The 17,456-nt window shown below is 42.9% G+C and overlaps 1 protein-coding gene across 1 annotated transcript in view; it reads right to left on the minus strand.

Annotated features, from left to right (window-relative positions):
* Positions 1–211: 211 nt before the first annotated feature.
* The window catches only part of bsnb (bassoon (presynaptic cytomatrix protein) b), a gene marked incomplete at its 5' end in the record, with an annotated part of 84,526 nt that continues 67,281 nt past the window's right edge, over positions 212–17,456 (minus strand). The window contains 9 exons of the mRNA XM_081357626.1: positions 212–723; positions 2,504–2,606; positions 2,821–2,876; positions 4,296–4,421; positions 4,549–4,678; positions 4,862–5,715; positions 6,112–8,152; positions 9,261–15,545; positions 16,081–16,497. Coding sequence (XP_081213752.1) covers positions 2,836–2,876; positions 4,296–4,421; positions 4,549–4,678; positions 4,862–5,715; positions 6,112–8,152; positions 9,261–15,545; positions 16,081–16,497 — 9,894 coding nt within the window. The 3' untranslated portion in view covers positions 212–723; positions 2,504–2,606; positions 2,821–2,835. The remainder of the gene's footprint in view (positions 724–2,503; positions 2,607–2,820; positions 2,877–4,295; positions 4,422–4,548; positions 4,679–4,861; positions 5,716–6,111; positions 8,153–9,260; positions 15,546–16,080; positions 16,498–17,456) is intronic.

Here is a 17,456-nt window from a genome sequence, read left to right on the forward strand (position 1 = left end):
CTTAATGGTTGATAAAAGAGGGACATGACTATGCTAACATTCTGATATTACTGACCTCTGCACTTGACTGATAGTTTTACGTTAAATAACCAGCTTTTTATACAAGGTGCACATGGCTTCACCCTTAGAGACTCTGAAAAGTTGTCTAGATATGGATTCATATATATATATATATATATCTCATATATGTATACATTTTTTTTTTTTTTTTGTGCGTGCATTCCATGTACACGGTTTACACATTTGCATTCATTACACACGTGACAAAAAGGTTAGGGAAGAACAAAAACATTCATAGAGAGGGTCAATCATCGCCATATTGGAATGTCAAGATCTTAGAAATCGAGCGTACATTTTTTAAACAGTTTGTTTTAAGCCTTTGTAAGGTAGTTATTCTCCTTCACTGCTACGGTCTCTTTGAGTCTGGGCAGAGAAGTCTTCATTAGGACTGCAAAAAGCTAAGAACTGCAGCTGCTTGACATCTTCATCATTTTGGAATAGGGAGGGTCACCTGAGCACAGATTATGTCATATAAGGGAAGACATAATTGGAAAAACCTCAAAAAGAACAGGCAGTTTGGCATTTTGGGAACTGTAATTGCTTCAATAGCAACTATGGAAACACTTTGGAAGAAAGATTTAGCCTCCGCTTTTGGTTGCTATGTAGATATCATTGGATAGACCGGGCCTGTGAATTTCATCCTAATGTTTTCATTGGAAACATCTGGAGAAGAGATAAAAGAAAGAAATATTAACATTTTTGGTATTTTCCCAGCATAGTCAGAGTGCAGAGTTGGTCAAATGCTCATGGAATAAATGTTATTAGAAGAATGTTTTGGGTTCAATGCAAATTAAGCTCTACTGACAGAATTTATGACAATGTCCATTACCACAGAAAAATAATAATAACTGCCTCAACGCTCAGGTTAAAAAGCAATTACAGTGGAAGTTCAAAGGTCCAGGCAAGAAATATTAAAATAACCCTAACTGTTTCTAAAGTATATGCTTTTATACATGTTGGCAGGAGATAGAATCACAAGTGAAAAACACACATTACAACACAAATGGGATTTAACAGAATAATTAATGTAAGTGATTTAACAAAAACACAAGCTTCATATGCCCAGTTTACTTTCATTTTTGACGGTTATAAAATGTAGTATTCTTCTTAAACACTAGAGGGCAGAAGAGGCTGAATTTCTCACACCAACATCTTTTTAACAGTATTAAACATTTGTGTGCACCATGTGTAAACGAGCTTAACAAAGTTGTAAACAGAGTTGACATTGTCACCACACATTTGAATAAATGGCATAAATTACAGTCAGAAAAGATGGAAAGCTTGACTTAAAATGTATGGCATGATGTTTGACAATACTACTGCATTTACATGCACTACTAGCCTTAACAAATCTTAAAAAAAAAAAAAAAATCTACGTTTTTGAGGTTGCATGAGGAGACCAGTATATTACTTTTAATGTGATTATAGTGACTAGAATGACACTCACACCTTCCACTGTGATTGCATAAGTAAACCACGCTGATGTATGGAGCAGGATTTTGATTGGATAGCCGAGAGTTGAATCGGATTAGCCGTGGTTTAAGGAGCCCCTAAACCTGTTTTATCCCAGATCCTTTCTTTGGATCTACACATGCAACTCACCCGCTGACAGTAAAATACCACAACAGTCACCATGATACAATACCAGCGACAGTATGAGGAGGAAGAGACAGATTAAGGAATGGAAGAAATATGACTACTGCAGGAAAGGCTATGTTAAGCAGAGAATGAGATGTTCAATAGGACATGAGATTTTATGGCCACATTTCACAGTACAGTTGGTGAATACAAAACTAATCCATGTACAGAACTTTAAAAAACAAAACTTTTCCCTTACCGTTTAAGTTTAATTTCTGGTACAACTCTTTGAAATGGTACACTGAGCAATTTTGATTGCGTCTTGATTAATGTGACTCATCAGAATATTGTCAGCACAAAGATGACTGAGCTTTGCACGGATGCTAATGCTAATCCAAGCCCACTGATCTGCCTGCTAATTATAGCTCACTTTGACTGACCCAATTCACCCACGCTGAATAGTGAAAGGTTAGATTTCAGTGGCCTCGGATCAGGGTCAGCTAATCTGAACTCTAACCTTCGACAGAGCAAGTGGCAGAGGACATAGTTGCACAATTGCCCTGCCTCAAGTACAGATCACAAAACAAAATCACTCTGAGAAGAAATGCTCTGTCCTTCAGCATTAAACAGCTAGTCATTACCTTTTTCACAGCCCTAGCTGCATACATGTGTAGTCAATGTATTTGCATTCTGATTTTCACACACATGGTTTATCTCCCACAATGCAACGAGACTGTACACTGACAACGAAGTTAAACGGGTAATTCGTCATAATGACATAGATTAGACAGAATTCAATTTGGCATTTAAATTGCCTGGAGTAGAATTATTCAACTTGTTCTGAGTTGCAGAATAAAATACTCACCAGTGTCCTCAGGTGTACCCCGCCCTCAGGCTAAAGATGTTAAATGGCAGCAATAAATTCATAGGTTTTTCCAGTTCTAACTCCACGTCACCCCAACTTATGCCTGAGGAACAATTGAGCAAAACAAAAAAATTCCAATGGGTTTTAAAAGCTCATATGTAGTTCATAATCAAGTAATGCAACACTACTCTTACTACTTTTTTAACTAGCTTAACCAGCATGGCTACCAATCTAGCGCTAACTACTGTAGTATAAACCACATTCAACAAAATTCATGCTGATCTTTTTCAGAAGGTTAATGCACAGTGTTTTCTCACCTTCTTATCAGCAGATCACCAAAATGAAGTAAACTTCTTCCCGAGAGCAGATACAGCTGTATAAAAGATGAGCAAAACAAAAACACATTTTAGGTGCCATATCTTAAAACATCTTGGGCCATATTAACAATGAATTTTATCTTACCACTAGGAGTCCTCCTAAGGGTTCTTAGCTAGGAGTTTTAGCTTAAAACCTATTCACAAAACTCATAAGAGAAAGTTTTACTAAGGAACTCTTAATATAAGAGCAAGGCTGGGTTGAACTCATTGCTATGGATGATGTCACCTTCTTATGAGCGCGCTCTTTTAAATCACACACAGTGGTTGGTAGAGAAGTATAGAAGGCAGACAGCTTATGGCCACTTGACCATAAGCATTGTTTGGTGGCAAGGAATAGACACCACTGAATCAAGTCTCTTGAGCTGATGTTGCTATTGGAACGGAAGGATTACTGATAACTTCATAGTTTGTGGGTAGCCTCTGTTCTAGATCAGCAAGCGAGGTGTGCCTTGGCCTTTGATGGGCAGAAAGCATGTCTGTTTGGGTTTGGAAGGACATGCTCTGTGCAGGATAAGGTAGGGTCTGCCCTGTTAAAGGTGCAGTTGGTTGAAATCCCTGGTGACTGGGCTGCTGCAAACCAAGATCAGACTCATAAGTAGGCTGACCGTAGCTATGAGTCTGGTATGGCCCTGGGGTCTGATAGGATGAAGGTTGAGGAGGATGAGGTTGGAAGGTTCCAGGCTGGGAATGTGAGGAGGTTGGGTTGAACTCATTGCTATGGATGATGTCACCTTCTTATGAGCACGCTCTTTTAAATCACACACAGGGGTTGGTAGAGAAGTATAGCAGGCAGACAGCAGGAAGTAGAAATATATAACGTGAATGTGATTTTGGTTAATATAAATAATAATCGAGCTGTAAATTTGAGGATCCTCTGGAGTTACAAGGTTTAGTCTTAGTATACAGTTCTATTCAAGTTCTTGTATAAAGTATAGGGCAAAAATAAAGAGTTTTAAAAAATAACGTTATTACCCTGGTATTTTTTTCTAATCACACTGTTTTCGTAACGGTAATGTTACAGAAGGAATGCATGAACAGAAACGTTAAAATACTGATTCTCCTCGGAGTGAACCCATTAATTTTTTATTTGTCCATTTTTAAGCCCTGATTAGGAGCAACTTTTAGCCTTAAGATTTTTTGTGAATACGGCCCCAGGGCTGCAAACAAAGGCTGTAGATTCAATCCCAAGTAGAAGTAACTACTTGGTCAGGCCTCAGCCATTTTTCACTTAAACCCAGGATACCCTTGGGTGCTATCCCTGAAATTACTGTAGTGAACGCTGTTCTGGAAGAAAAGCATCTGCTAAATGGCAACTAATTACTATCCTAAGTCAAGACATGCCACATATTCTCCATAACATCTGTCTCTATCCCTGTTGCCAAAATTTTGATTGCTTATGTTTCATAGTTCCATACCATCTCCTAATTTTCCAGCTTGCTCCGCTGCTCCTCCCTGCAGGATCTTTGTAAGAACATTATCTCCTTCTGCAGGCGGTTGTGCAGCGCTGCCTATACCCCCTGGCCGGGGTACTGCCTTTGAACCTGAAAAGACAAAAGGCACATAATCTTGTGCTTAGATCATACACCAGTAATGAAATATGTTTCCCTACCTTGTTGAAAATCTAAATTATACTAGTTACTCTGAACTAGCTGAGTTATTTCCACTTACCGATTCCTGTAGCAGGGATCTGGGGGAGTTTTGCAGCCTGAGGTACAGCTTTTGATCCAATAGCAACTGCAGGAGTTGGTGCAGGTGCAGGAGCAGGTGCAGGTGCAGGTGCAGCAGGCTCAGATTTTACCTGCACAACCAATGAGGGGCAACGTTAATGAAACCATTAACTAATTGAAAATAAATTAAATATTTGTCAATCACGCTTTCAAGGGCAAGTTCATGTATAAAACTTAAAACATGCCTCATATAACCAAATGTGAAATGTGGTTTTACAGTAAATGTATCTTAAGCAAGATTTATGGAAACTCACCATAGCAGCAGCTGGCTGGGCGGTGGGGGGTCCTCCTGGCTGTTGTCTTGCCTGTGCAGGAGCCTGACCTGGCTTAGATTGCTGCTGAGTTATACCTGTTCCCATGCCAGCAGCTGTGGTTGTGGGCTGAGTTGCTCCCATTGTGTTTGCTGGCTGTTGCCCAGGTTGCTGTGGTGGCTGCTGCTGTGTACGGGTTGTTTGTCCCAATTGGTGTTGTCCTTGCTGCCCTGTCTCAGGTGGCTGAGACCCTGTCTGCTTGGCAGATGCTTGCTGGCCAGATGTGGATCGCTGCTGTCCTTGCTGTGGTTGTGGTTGCTGCTCTCCAAGACCTTGCTGCGGCCTAGAACCTGAAGGGGGCTCCTGCCTCCTGGAAGAGCCTGGTTGCCTCTGCCCCCGTTGTCCACTTGAGCCATGGTGGTGGCCTGATGGATCACGGGAGTAGTCTCCTGAGTCTCTGTGGCCAGCAGATCGTGGATCTGAGGATCTTTTCTGTGTGGAGGATGTTGTGGCACGGCCGTCTGAGCGGGTGGAAGGATCTTTTGGATGTGATCTTGAAGAACGAGACGACCGGGGATCTTCTGAAGAATGACGGGAAGAGGAGTGTCTTCCTGAGCTGCTGCCATGGTGACGGTGTTCCCGAGATGAGGTGGAAGAAGAATGCCGTTGATGTCCATACTCGTCTTGAGGCCACAGGTCTTCCTCAGGGGGCTCATCATAATCATGGTAAGTGTGCTTAACATTGCCCCTCCTGCTAGAGGATGAGTGACTTCCACTCCCATGGTGTCTAGAGCGATCTGACCGAGCTTCACGTGGTTTTTCAAACCAGTCTGTCTCCTCCTGACCCAAATGATAGGCTTTTCGGGAAATGAAGGAAGAAAGTCAATACTTTGTGCTATAGGAAATGCCAATGGCAAAGAACAGTATCTGAACTCACTGAAGCCATGCAACGCTCAAATCCCAAAGATAACAGCCAAAGAAAAAGAAAAGGAAGCCAACAAAAACAGCCATCAACGAGAAAAACCAAAAGACAGATTGTACAGACATTTGAATCACAATCTCAAAAAGATAAAAGATTACACCATGCAGTTCATGCAAAAAAAGGCATATATGGTTTCATGCATTTATTAAAGCATTCACAATAATAGTCCAAACTTTTGTTCTCTCTGCCTTCAAGGCAAGATCATTGGCATGCAAGTTTTTAATTGTTGGATGCATTTTAACAGGCAGTTTTTAAATTCAGCACCAGTTACCTTCACTGTCTGAAACAGCACAGTGCATGTCATCTGCAAGGTAAGGGTCATCTGGCTTGTATACATGACTCTTAGGTATATCCCTTATATGGTGGTCCTGTACATCTGGTAAGGAATGGCTGGAGCCATACTGATTTCGTACATCATGAGGATCTGGCACAGAGCCACGACCAATTCCCATGGGCTTTCCAACGGGACTCAGAGGACTCTCTTCCTCAGAGTTCTGTGTACGCATAGAAGGACGGCCACTGCGACCATGGGTGCCCCTCTGTGATCGCTCCATGGCGTCCCTCTCATAAGATTTACTTCGGTAGCCACTTGAGTCTCTGGAAGAAATTTTATCCATGCCATAACCTGTGGACCTTGATCGTCCAGAGCCATAAAGACGATCATCCTCTTCTAATGCCTCTCTTGATCCATAGTACTTCTGTTGATCATAGCTCTTTTTCACGCCAGTCCTGGACACTACAGTGCAGCTACCACCTGTTGATGTTGTCATGGTGTAGGAGGCTAGATCAGACTCTACATCTCGAGCTTCTTCAATTGGAGAAAACTTGGAGATTTTTTGCTCCATACCTTGCTTCCTATGTTTGCTACGTTTGGATGAAACAGCAGGTGCCAAATTTTTGGATGAGTGTTTCTGGCTGCCCATTCCCCCACTGCTGCGTGAAGGGTGCTTATAGTCATCATAATAATAACTAGAACCACTTACAGTGGTACTTGGATGTCCATGGCTGTCTACTCCACTTTGATAGGTGTTTGAAGTTCTTCCATATAAATTCTCAGAGCCATCGCCATAAGTTGTTCCACGCGGGCCATTCTCACTTCCATAACCTACCCGTGACATGTCAGAGGACCCCATATTTTCTTTTGTGAGTTCACTGATATCATCAATCATTACATAATTTCTTGGTATATTTTGTTCTAGATTTGTGGCATAGACACCATCTGTTACATATCCTGATGATGGACTTGGAATACGTTCAGCCAAAGGTTGGTCAGAGGGACGATACTGACCATAAGCATTGTTTAGTGGCGAGGAATAGACACCACTGAATCCAGTCTCTTGAGCTGATGTTGCTATTGGAACGGAAGGATTACTGATAACTTCATAGTTTGTGGGTAGCTTCTGTTCTAAATCAGCAAGCGAGGTTTGCCTTGGCCTTTGATGGGCAGAAAGCATGTCTGCTTGGGGTTGGAAGGACATGCTCTGTGCAGGATAAGGTAGGGTCTGCCCTGGTAGAGGTGCAGCTGGTTGAAATCCCTGGTGACTGGGCTGCTGCAAACCAAGATCAGACTCATAAGTAGGTTGACCGTAGCTATGAGTCTGGTATGGCCCTGGGGTCTGATAGGATGAAGGTTGAGGAGGATGAGGTTGGAAGGTTCCAGGCTGGGGATGTGAGGAGGTTGGGTACGGTGTTGGCTGAAACCCAATCTGCTGATAGGTGGCAGTGGGTGGTTGTGTGGGTGTGGGCTGGGCCTGTGGATATTGATATGGAACATATGAGGAGGTGGGAGGGTACTGAGATGCATTCAAATCAGAAGTAAACTGGTTGAGAGGAGCTGTACTTGGGCGTGACAACATTCCATTTTCTTCATAGGTGCCTGGTGCTACCCCAGCTAAGCGCAAATTATTCAGCTCACTATCTGACATGTAGTCACGTGCATCCCCAATGCATCGCAGGTATGCCAACTCTCTCCTCTCTCTCTCTTTAACCCTGGTTTCCTTGCGCTGGGTGATGCCCATTTCCAAGTATCGTAGCTTAGCATCAATCTCCTTCTCCTCTTCCTCTAACTCAGCCTGCTGTTTACGTAATTTGGTGGATTCTTGCTCTACGGCTTTCAGTTCACTCAGCAAGCCTGCCTTCATTGCACCCTGTGAAGTACGAGGCAAAACCCTCTGGGATGCTCCAGGGGAACTGTATATATGGGGAATTGCTGGTGTTACAATCGGTACAGGGGTCTCATCTGGTGGGGGACTAGGCAGAGTTCTCTTCACCTTTCTCATCATTGCATTCTGCTGCTGCTGCAAGGCAGACATCTGGAGAGCAGAGATTTTAGAGACTGATTAATATTACAGCAGCCAAAAACAATTTTGAGAGAAACACTTTTTCCTTAATACTTAAAAAAGCACACGGATTAAACAGTTAACATGCAAAATTATATAAATATGTTAAATATTGCATATACTGTATACAGACACAGTTGTATCGCAGTGTATCATTTTGTATTTCAGTATTTATCTATTTCTAAATAAAACCATCCAAACCAAAAATTTTAAATCCAAAAACATTACAATGTATTGCAATTATACATATATAGCCATGAAACTATATTCTATCAATGGTTAGTGCTTTTAGAATCAATCAGGCAATGCATTATACATAGATGAAAATGGTTACAATCCTATTTAATTGTAATGACTTTGTGTACTTAATAGTTTAGTGTTAACAATAAATAAATACATTTTTAGTTTACAAGAAATACATAGTAAAACATAATATAATAAATAAAAACATCTGCATACCTACAGTAATGTGGAGTTAGAGAATCCATTAAAGAAATTCCGTTAAACCACACATTTGATGAAGTGACAGAAAAAATAGCCTCCTTTTAGCTGGTGTGCAGTTCTCTGAATGCACAAGCCAGAACATTCCTTCGACAGGAATTAAATGGAGAATGAAAGACTCAGACCTCTCTGACCAGCTGCTGACAAGCCGGAAGACAGCAGGGCAGACCCAGTATGCCTACTGTACACATTGAGCCACCCCCTAGCATTTCAGAGACTTTGCCAGATAAAGCAGTTTTTCTCTGTGTGTGTGTGTGTGTGTGTGTGTGTGTGTGTGTGTGTGTGTGTGTGTGTGTGTGTGTGTGTGTGTATGAGGTAAAGAGAGCGGGGAATGAATAGTAAATAAAAAAATAAACAGAGAACTACAGTAATTGAAAAAATATGATAAAATAAATTAGTTGTCCAACCCCAAATGTTTTTACCAGGAGTATTAGCCTATACTATTATTGGGCCCTACAGTGTATAAATGGTACAAATGGGGATTTAATTGTCTCCAATTACTATCTACAAGCTGTGGTTTTGTAGTCAACAACAGAAAACTGTAAAGTAAACAAATATTGGCAATGAAATGGTTCCATACCTGGCTCGCTGAGCTGGTTTGACTTTGGTATAAAGAGAATTTGGTCTTGGTTGGGTCCTCTGATGTTGGACTGAGAGGCTTAGGATCTGACATGGACCGTTGAACACTCTTTATGGGTCTCGGAATAGTCTGATGTCTCTGTGGTGATTCTGCAGTGAAGGCTTTTTGTTGGGGAGTCACATGTGCTTTATTAAGTTTCTCACTGGAAGGAAAGGTAGTCTCCAACATACGATGGGGGGACAACGGAGACACTGGAGAGTACAGCACTTGTGGAGATTTGGGTGGCTGACGGGAAGGAGATTCATTTTGCTGCTGAGCTTGTTGGTATCCAATTTCTAATGGGTCTGGCTTTCTCCTTTCAAACTTGGTTGGCATGGCACCAACTAATTGCAAACTAGTAGAATAGGGGCTAACAGTAGTGGGAACACTGAGCTGAGGAGCAACCACTCCGTGGAATTGTGCCTCTGGATCAGTTTGACAGGCTAAACTCTCTCCTTTTTGGGTCCTTTCTGGAGCAGATATGTAGTGAAGGAGTTCAACCTTTGATGTTTCAGCCATGGTAATGTGTATGGCTGGAGATATTCTACCCAACTGGTCTGACTCAGTCTGACATGAGGAGTCATTGGTGGTCTGAATGGCAATGCTGGATTTAGATGCATCACTCTTAGTCTCTGAAGTTGTTTCAGAATGTTTGGAGTATCGTGAACGCCTGCGGCGTATTGGCTGAGTGTCCCACTCACCCTGGTCTTCTTCATCAGTCTGAACGCTGCAGTCAGCTATACGTCTAGTTCTACGACGACGAGACATGAGTTTGTCCTCCGTGTCTTCGTCATCAGTTTGGACACTGCAATCTGCAATTCTCTTTACAGACTCATCCTCTGATCCATTCCTCAAACGGGGCATAGAGTTTTGTTTCTTCATAATCCGACCATCTCCATGATCTTCACTATTCTTAAGGGACATCTCTGAAGAAGAGCTAGGCAAAGGCCTAGTGGACACTACTGCCTGGACCACCTGTCCATCAGCACATGGCAAGATCTGCACACTCTGGCCTTCTTGTGGAATAATTCTACCATTTTGATCATAGATAATTGAGATGGTTTGAGGTGTAGTTCCACCAACCATCACACCTTGAACGGCACCTTGAGCTGTTGTAGCTACTGCTGCAGCAGCTGCTGAAGCAGCCGCCGCCTCTGCTGCAGCTGCTACTGCAGCTGCTTCTATGGCTGCTGTTTTCTGCCGCTTTTGTTCTTCAAGCTGCTGCTGGAGCTGCTGTTGCAGAGACTGAATGTGGTCTAGCTGCATCCTTTGTTGTGCCAGCTGCTCTCTTTGCATCACTAGCTGGGTTTCCCTTTCAGCCTGTTGCTGGTGAATAACCTGCTGCTTGATGGTCTGCAGTTCTTGAATCTCCCGCTGCATGAGAAGATGTTCTTTCTCTCTGTGCCTCTGGAGCTCTAAACGGTCCCTCTCCAACTCCTCTTGTAGACGTAGCTGACGCAATTTCTCCAACTCAACACGTTCTCGTTCCAGCTGCAAGATTTGCTCCTGTTGTTGTCGCAATCGTTCCTCTTCTTTTTCCTTCTCAATATTAGCAGATGTGGTTATAGTGGTACTTGAAGATGTATCTGGAAAGACTCGGGTAAATGCCTGGGTCTGCTTTTGTGGCACTGTTAATATTTGAGGTTGTGTCTGAGGCTGGCTTTGAGCTTGAGATTGTTCCTGACCTTTGACCAAAGACTGTGGTTGGGTTTGGGGCTGTGTTTGGAGTTGTGTTGTAGTACCTTCTACTGAAATATGAGCCAAGGGAGCCTGTTCATTTACAACTGATTGAACTGGCACTGTACTAGTATGTGCTGGTTGTACACTTTGCATACCCAAATTAGAAACAGGTTGACCAGTTTTAGGTGCTGCAGGTGTTGACATACTGCCAGGTGCTGTAGACTTTCCGAGGTAAACTGGAGCTTCCTGGGAAGTACTAGAAGGTGGGACACGTCCTGATGAAGTATCTGGAGCGCTTACTGCAAATCGATTTGGAGGAGGATATCTGTAAGGTCCCTGTGCATTAAGAGGCATTCTTGGGGTGACTTGAGGCAACCTGGTGAGGTTAGCAAGAGGTACAGCTGTTACATTGCCTGAAGGGCAAGGTCCATATACTCCTTTTAACATGGGATTAAGAACAGGGGCAGGCTGGGTGGTGATTGGCAGGGTGGAGGCAATTGGGGTGTTGATAGTAGAATATATCATGCCATCAGCTGTCCTCACAGCAGGGGGATATAAAGACCTTAGGCTAGCTTGTCTAGCATTGATTAAATTTGTAAGTGTTTGACCATGTACTGTTGGTCTGCCATCTGGACCATACAACAGGTTGGCTCTAATAGATGCTAGGCCTTGTTGAAGGTTAAGTCTGCCAGCAGGGCCTCCTCTCCCGGCACCATACTGCAGAAGCTCAGGATTACTGGTGTAACGACTACCAAACTGCTCCATGGAGTTAAGAGCAGCACACATTCTGCTAATCTCTCTAGCAGTAGTGGCACTGTACTGTGCAAGATTGGATTCTTGAAAACCACCTAGGTCACGTGAAGGATAACTATACTCTGCATTTATATTGGACAATGAGCCATACCTTCGCAAAGGTAACGGTGGAGCTGTATCACCTCCTTGATGGCGTAGATCGGTGTAAGATCCATATTGGGCACCCATTCCAAGATATCCTGCTTCATAAGCCTGCTTCATGGTGCTTAAATCCACTGCTAGGTCCCCAGGGTCAGTCCTTTGATAATATTGGAGACTTGAACCTGCTAGATTATTGTCTGACATAGATGGCTGAAGTCGTCCTGGAGGAGGCAAGGTAAAAGATTTGCGTTCATCTGCAGCCATTTGTATATTTGCTGTTTGGTAGCCATCTTTTCCAGGTTGGTTTTGCTGTCCGGGAGCTTGAGATGGCTCTGCAGATGGCTCTGATTGTGTTGTTGTACCTCTCTGAGCAAAAGGGCCTGAGCAACTACCTGCAAATGGCAACTTGTAGACAACATCACAGCAAGCTAACTGATTATCTGGTTTAATCTGTCCTGTGAGATCTAGAACCTCTACTGGAGGAGGCGGCTCCTCTCTTTTAACAAGCTGGGTCACTGTAGCCCCCTGAGTGCTATTTTCATCCAACTGCACCATCATTACCTGGGGCTTCACTGAAGAGAGATTCATCACAGCAGGCTTGTTTTTTAGCTCCAAAGCCACACCACCATATATGTCATGACCAAGTGTAGGTGTGGTAGATGTAGAGCATGATAATGGTGGTGGAGGTAGCGGAGATATCTTGGGAATGGAAGTAACTGCTGTTTGTGTGCCTCCACCAGTGTTTTGGCTTACCACCAAGTCCTTCTTTAACAATATCGGTTGCACTTGATTAGCTAAGTTGTACCGGGCAAAAGATGCATTATGTTGATGTTGCTGGAGCTGTTGCTCAAGGAGCTCTTGTTGTTGCTGAAGTTTCTGTTGCTGTTTCTGAAGTTGCTGCTGTTGAATGCCTAGATTTTCCAGACATGCATCAATTTTTGGAATGGATGGATCTGCAATTATTGGCCTGGTCTGGGTCAGACAGACTGCAGATCCAACTCCTTGACCGAAGTCGACTCTATTTTGCAAAGGATCTCCATACACGACTGGTTGCTTTGGCTGTGATATGAACATGGATGCTGCCACAGTCACACTTACTGTTGTTGGTGTAGTTGTTGTCACCTGAGGTTGTGCCTGTGCATTTAGATTCATAATAAGAGGTTGTACAGCAGTATGACGACTTGGGGGTGTTTCTGCTTCAAGAGAGTATCGTCGTGTATCAGAAGCTAGAGATGTTAGGTCCATACCCTGGTCTGTCATAATGATTGGGGCAGGCTTCATTGGTGCTCTAAGATCCACTATATTATTACCAGGGGCAATTGTGCCTTGCTCTACAACTCTTGAGGTACCAGGTACTGTGGAGATTCTACACAAGGATATGTTTCCTACAGGAAGAGATCCACTACTTTGGGAACCAGCAGAGGTGGCAGTGCTCACAGCCACACTAACTCGCTCTGATATCTGTGTCCTTTGCAAGCTATGTTGAGGTGATGGGTGAGCTGGATATTTCTGTGGTGATGTGGGTGACTTCATTGTTGTATATTGAGTTTGATAACTTGTCTGTTGGCTGTCTTTTGTTGGTGATGATAAAGGTGAGGTCGAGGAATTTACAGTCACTGGTTTGGTTTGACTGCTAGTTCCTGATCCCAATGTAATCACCATAACTGGGGAATCTTGGGAGGACTGTTGTCTTGCAAGACGTGGTGCCCCTGCTCTATGAGCGATCTGAGAGGTTTGAGTAGGTACCACTGTAGAAGTAGTACAAGGTGCAGGGGCACGCGTTGGACTGTGTGAGGGGGAAGTAGAAGGGGATGTGGAAGGGCTTGACCCTTTAAAATATGAGAACATCTTTGATGATAAGGAGGATGATCCAGGATCAGGCACTTGGCCCTGTACTGTCCCTTGTGGTCTTCCTTGAGACTGTGTGGGAGCAGGCTGCCTAACTTGAGACTGTGGAGAACCAGTAGAATGGCCTCCCTTAGCGGTTTGGCTGCTCATTCTAACTTGACTTTGTTGTGAATGACTCTGTGTAGAATGTACCCTTTGTGTCCCTCTTCCTGAAGGATCATTTCCAGAGAATGAGACTGGAGCTGAGATCTGTGTAGGACTTGTACCTGGACTCAGATTAGTTGTTCCAGAATCTAAATGGTGTTTTCTGTCTGTTTGAAGGACTCTTTCCTGGTTTTGTTGTCCTTGTCTTCCTGGTGCCCGTTGCTGCTGCTTTTGCATCATCTCTGCTTTTCGCATCATTTCCTCATAAACCTCTTCAGCGCTTTTTAAAGATTTATCTCCCGTGGAGGGAGAGACAGCAGAGGTTTTCTCTGTTGGAGAGTACAAAGACATAAATGTAGGTAGATTATATTCACTGCCAGATTTGTACAGCTTTGAACCCATTTCAAATCCTTCAGCTTCTGAATCCATGGAGGGAGAGTACTCTGAGCAGGACGATCTGTGGAGTTCTTCCATTTCTGCAGCTTGTCTGAGCTCCTCTGTTGGGGATGCATCTTCAATAGGTGAAAGGTTACTAGGAGGTGTCTTTGACCTCTCTCTGCGTCTCTGCGCCCTCAGTTCCTCTTTGTCCCTTTTAGTTTTTCTGGCTGTACTGCGAATCCTCTGCTGCTCTAAGTCTCTCATCTTCTCCTGCTCTCTCAGAAGTTCCTCTTCTTCTCGCAATTCATCTTCTTCTGAGGAGTCCTCAATGGTGGGCAGCAGTGGACCATGGGATCGATGCCTTGCTTTCCTTTGTTGCTTTGCTTCCTCAAGCCTTTGTCGTCTGCTAGGACTGCTATCACTGTCATCTTCCATTGATGACACAGAGGTTGGAGAAGTTCCAGAGGTATAACTTGGTGTGGTGGCAGGAAGGGTTGAAGAGTATTCTCCCCTTGACCTTTCTTCAGGTGACCCAGTAAGGCTTTCCATCTCAAGCTCAGGCTCCCTGAGGTCATGATCTGTGCTGAGTTCCATGTCACGATTGAAGCTATTTGTATTATTCAATTCTATAGTTTTAAATCGTCTCAGACCACCTTGTGAGGCCATCATGTCATCTGCTTCACCTGATTTGTAGTTATCAGTGCTTTTAGAGTCTTCTTCAAAACTGCTAGATTGCTGTGTTAGACGACGTCTCTCTTTTCCTAGATCTCCACTGTGTTTATGGCTTCTTTTTGTCTTTACCTGGCCCTCAACATCTGCTGTCTCTTCCTCATCTGCACTCATCTCCAGAATCTGTCTCCTCATGAACTCCTCATCTGTTAGTTCTTTCTGTGACTTCTTCTGTCGGGGTGGTAATGGAGAAAGGCCACTTTCACTGCTGTCTTCCACATAATCATGTCTTAATTTACAGCTTAGATCATCCGATGCTTCTTCATCAGACTCAAATTCCTGATCTTGTGATATAGACAGAGATCGAGGTCTCTGCTGTTCTGCGGTGTCCCTTCCATCACGATGCTGTCCTTGGTCAGTGACTGTACGTGACTCCAACAGAGGTCGCATTGAGCTTTCCAGTTTTGTTAGTTCAGATGGACTTGGGGGGCTGCGTTGTTCAGAGATCCCCCTCTCATTGAGCTTTATAGAGTCCTCTTGGATCAAGCCTGTAATCTCACTCTGGGAGCTGGATATACCATCTGAGGAGTAGCCTGTATCACTCAGGCTCTGTGTGCTAGACTTGTTGGAATCCTGTAAATACAGAGGATAATGCATTAGGTGCATTAGCTATGCATTAGATATATGTCATAAATCATTTAAATTAAACGGAAAATTTTACAATATCAACATTTAAAACATTCATAACACAGTTTATCAAATACAATTAACAAAACATGCAAATGGCACATATTAGACAAGCATGCAAAACAGAATGGATGATCATCAAAAGTGAATCTATATAGTGATGAAGTTGTAAATAATAATACTAGTTAATGATGTTGATAAAAATGGCATGCTTATATTAACAAATGATAACTTAGTGTATGTCACATTAAATTGGGCTATTTGTGACATCAGTTCTTAATGGATAATTTAAAAAAAGAGTTTACAAATGATGTTGACTCATCACTGTGTAACCATCAGGCACTGGAAATAGTAATTAGCCCCAGAGATTGTTAACTTTAAACTGGTGTTGAGAACATGGAACATTCACTTCAAAGAATGTTGAAGTGATCTGTTATGAAAGACAAATACAGTGGTGATGAGGACACAGAGGGCCACTCACGTCATCTTGTTTAGATTTCTGCATGCCACTACTTTTCTTCTCATCTTTTTTATCCGATGTTCCCTTTTTAGTCGACGTTTCTGTTTTGGACATAGCTTGTTTCTTGTTAATGCCTTGATCTTGTTTTTTTGTCTCAGCCTTAGTTGCAGGTAATTGTTGAGAGGGGCCCTTGCACTGTGGCACCCCTTGTTTTACCGGAGAGAAAGGACCACTTACTTGGGCACCAGGTGGCTTTTGCTGCTGAGGGCCGACAGGTCTCAGCGTAGCTTGCTGACTGGGCCCTCGCTGCTGTTGTTGATTGGCTGGGCCTGGTAGTCTGGGAGATCCAACGGATGGTGGCACAGGAGGAGAAATATCCCCTAAGCTCCCTGACATTGCTCTCTGGGTCTGGCATGTCAAACACAGCCATTCTTTTTTCTGAAATTGAAAGGCAAACATGAAATTAGTATCATGAAACAATTAAGATATAAAGGAGAAAAAAAACTCTAGACAAGGTCGAAGGGTCAATAGACATAATACATGTGATTTATTGCATCACTTGCCTTCACTGGCATTCTCTCTTCTCTCTCTGCCTTTGTCACACAACTATTGTAATTCAAAAGGGATTTGGTCAAGTCGAGCAAGCAAGCATAATTGGGTTCTGGCCAAGACTGCGACCTTTTCTCAAAGGCCTTGCTGACTCTTTTCAAAGCCACTATGTTTAACACACACAATTATGTAGCCTCTGGTAAGTCCAGTAAGACACACAAGCTCAGAATGATGGCTGATTCCACCCACAGCAGGAGGCTCATGTGCGTTGAAAATCACAAAGCATTTCATTAAACAAGGAGTGTAAGACTATAAACGTATGATCATCATAAAAGCATTTTACTTCAGAATGTGGATCAAGAGCTCACAAAACTTGCACACCAGATTCTCATTTCTAGCACAATGCTCAGAAATACATGTTGCAAACACTGACTGTGCAGTACATGCACAACCCTATTTAATTAACCTTTATTTAACCAGGCAAGTCACTTAAGAACAAGTTCTTATTTTCAACGACAGCCTGGCAGGAGAATTAAGATCTCCTGAAGGACATACTAACATATTACAATCCACACACACATATATACATTCATTTAAAACATTCACAAGCTGTGATAAAAACACTCCCTAATAGTTTTTTAAATGCAGAGATTGAAATAAATGACTCCAATTTCATTGACTTTTGTAGCACATTCCAATCATTTGGAGCAGCGAAAAAAAAAAAAAAAGCAGAGCAACCATAAACAGTTTTTTCTAGGGATAATCAAACGAATATGATTAGATGATTGGGTTGAATATGTACTAACATGTGGTTGCAACAGCTCTTGCAAATATTTGGGTAATAGACC

This window comes from Scardinius erythrophthalmus, assembly GCF_964197995.2.
Source record: "Scardinius erythrophthalmus genome assembly, chromosome: 25".
Classification (NCBI taxonomy): domain Eukaryota; kingdom Metazoa; phylum Chordata; class Actinopteri; order Cypriniformes; family Leuciscidae; genus Scardinius; species Scardinius erythrophthalmus.